The 3,301-nt window shown below is 43.7% G+C and overlaps 1 protein-coding gene across 1 annotated transcript; it reads right to left on the reverse strand.

The window, feature by feature from the left end:
* Positions 1–334: 334 nt before the first annotated feature.
* On the reverse strand, positions 335–1,468 carry LOC103913814 (neuropeptide Y receptor type 4-like). Its single transcript, XM_009320369.1, has one exon. The coding sequence runs from the start codon at positions 1,466–1,468 to the stop codon at positions 335–337; it is 1,134 nt and encodes a 377-aa protein (XP_009318644.1).
* Positions 1,469–3,301: the final 1,833 nt, after the last annotated feature.

Raw genomic sequence — 3,301 nt, forward strand, 5'->3', positions numbered from 1 at the left:
TTCTACCACAGCCATGGTAGAGATGTGAGCTGAGCTGATGAACCCCGTGTCAGTCTATGCGCAGCCACGGTTTAGTTACTGATCTGTCAGGGCAGCTGTGTATACATCAGCCCAGTCTCCTCAATATCTGTACCATCTCAATGACATGAACACCTTGTGTACCGTAGGAGCTACTGTATACGCTTACAACCTTCCTTTGCCTGTTCTTCCAAAAATCAGGCAGTAATGGGTTCCTGTTCACATTCCAGCTATGGCATCACCAGTTGTTTTTTATACCTACAGGTAATAATTGGTGTGTGGTATCAGTGCACCCCTCTGAAATGTTTTCTACTAGCTAGATAGAATTATGTCTGCAGTTCAACATCAGTGAGCCCTTAGAGATTTCAGTCTGCATGGTGGATAAAGGCAATTGATCATATTCTTCCATTGATGCAGTTACTGAATTATGCTGGCAGCTCAGAATCAGTGACTTCACTTCTTTTTTGAAGTTGCTATTTAGGAAACCATAGATAACAGGGTTGACACAGGTGGAAGCCATAGCTACCAGGTGGCACAATGAGAAGATCAGATTGTGGTGGCAAGGTGAAATGATTTTGTAATTCCAGTCCACAATGGTGTTGAAAACATGCAGTGGTAGCCAGCAAACAGCAAAAGCAGCAACCATGGATGCTAACAAAATATTTATCCTTCTCAGCTGAACTGCTCGGTTGCTGTATTCACTCTTCTCAAACATGTCCTTTCTCTTCTGTAGACGTAAGTAGATACGCAGGTAGCAAAGTATAATGAAGAACAGCGGGATGCAATATTGCAAGAGCAGTAAAGTGGTAGTGTAGATAAGTCTCTGCTGCTCAGAAGGCCATGAGTCGATGCATATGACCTTGTCAGTGGAAAAATTCATGATGTGTGAGAGCTGCTCATACAAATCATTAGACAAGATGGACGTGGTCAAAAAGGGCAGGGACATGAGACACGCTAAAGTCCAAATTACTCCAATTCCTAGATAGGCCTGGGAAATACTTGGCCTCCAGCCAGTCGGGTTTATGATGAGCTGGTGTCTTTCCAAAGCAATAAGGACAAGGGAAAGAATTGACACTGTCACAGATGTGCACTGAGTGAAAGAGGTCATTTTGCACATGACTTCCCCAAATATCCAGTAGTCCATCATGGTGTAAACAACGGTGAAAGGCAGACAGACAAGACACATAAACAAGTCTGAAATTATTAAGTTGGAAATTAGGATGTTGGTGACGTTGGCCTTTTCCTTCTGCCTGGCGATGACAGCAATCAGACAGATGTTTCCCACAATGCCTAGGACAGTCTCCAAGCTGTAAGAGGTGGCCAGAAAGACAGTAAGGTCAGCAATGTTCTTGCACTGATTAGAAATGTGCGTGGGGAAGCTTCGGTTTGAGCTCCAGTTCTTACTGTTCAGGAAGGGAAAACCATCATTAACAGCCCTTGTCTTATTCATCCTGAACCCCAAAATATTTATCCAAAACGGTGATAGTCAAACAGAATCTGGGTCTTCTGGAGCCAGCCTAAAAAAAGGTTTTATCTGTTCTGTTTGGCTGTGGAAGATCTGGGTATATCTGCAAAGGAAAGAAAAAAAGATTGCTTAGTTACGCTACAAGAAATTAGTCAAAAGGATGGGGGTGGCAGGGAGACAGGGAAGCAAATGCCAGGGATTCTGTGTATATTCTGCAGGTCTCTCTTATATAGTTTATTAGGTCAAAATGGAACCTTTTGCTAAACTGTGCTATGGAAATCTGTGCAACTCTATTGAATGATGACTGTTTAACTGTGTGTAATTCTGGTTTTAGAAGGTTCTGATCCAAAACTGAACAGAAGACACATTGTGGGGTTACGTTTACCTTCAGTTGAGATAAACATCAATGTAAACTTAAGACATATTAGGTGCATAAAGCCAACACTAAAATATGGAGTTAATCTGTGAAATGCATTTGTGATTGCAGCCAGAACCCATGTTTGCTTGAGACAATCACCATGCAAAAATTCAGGCTCATATCCCCAGGAGGGATAACATGGGACAATTTTTAAAAAGTCTAAAATAATTCCAAATCATTTCAACATTTTTCAGCTTCTAGACAGCTGTGATAGGTCATGGGAACTGCAGTCCAAATTCCCTGCTTCCCCATTCTGGACAAACTCCAGTGCCCATGAGGCATTGATGTCTCCCTCTGGGTGGCCAATGTGGTCATCACAGGGTTTATCAGAAATATAGTCCAGTGTCCTTATTCTGGCTTTGAGTGAGTGATTTTGACAACCTTTCTTAATTCCTTATGAGAAGCTTCTTATTGATTCTCCCTCAGCATAATTTTGCTTTTTTTTAACCAAGAGAATTGAAGTGTTGTAACAGCATGTGCTATCTCCTGGATAGTGTTTCTGCACAGGCAGAGGGGTCTGCTTCTTAGCCACTGCTGCAAGCCCTGAGCTGGGATTTTCAATGGGGTCTCGGGGAGCTGAACCCACGGAGTTAATTGGGGCTGCACACTTTTGGGTATCTCACCCATAGGACTGCCTGGACTCTACCAGATGGCTCCTGGGAGCCTGTCGTGATCTGCCATAGCAAAGCCTGCTTTATAATCCCGGCTCTAGAGTCCAAGTCCTCCATGTTCAGGAATCAAAGAAAAAAAATCTGACTCTGCTGGGAGTTCTCCTCAGGCCAGAGGCAGTTACATGCTGTACAAAGGCTTGTGAAGTGAAAAGTAAATAAATACTTGGGGAATGACGCTATTTACCCATTGCATGACCCTTTCCTCAACAATAAAATGCCACTCAAACATGTTTGTGGGGTTGTGAAAAACTTCTGAGCTTCAGAAAAAACAAGTGGTCAAGATACGAATACATAAATCATAGAATCATAGAATAGTTTGGGTTGGAAGGGACCTCTAAAGGTCGTCTAGTCCAACACCCCTGCCGTGGGCAGGGACATCTTCAACTAGATCAGGTTGCTCAGAGCCCCGTCCAACCTGACCTTGAATGTTTCCAGGGATGGGGCATCCACCACCTCTCTGGGCAACCTGTGCCAGTGCTTCACCACCCTCAGAGTAAAAAATTCCTTCCTTATCTAAGGAAGAATCTAAATCTACTCCCCCTTTACTTTAAAACCGTCCCCCCTTGCCCTGTCACAACAGGCCCTGCTAAAAAGTTTGCCGCCATCTTTTTTATAAGCCCCCTTTAAGTACTGAAAGGCTGCAATAAGGTCTCCCCGAAGCCTTCTCTTCTCTAGGCTGAACAACCCCAACTCTCTCAGCCTTTCTTCACAGGAGAGGTGTTCCATCCC

This window comes from Pygoscelis adeliae, unplaced genomic scaffold (genome assembly GCF_000699105.1).
Source record: "Pygoscelis adeliae isolate BGI_AS28 unplaced genomic scaffold, ASM69910v1 Scaffold190, whole genome shotgun sequence".
NCBI lineage: Eukaryota > Metazoa > Chordata > Aves > Sphenisciformes > Spheniscidae > Pygoscelis > Pygoscelis adeliae.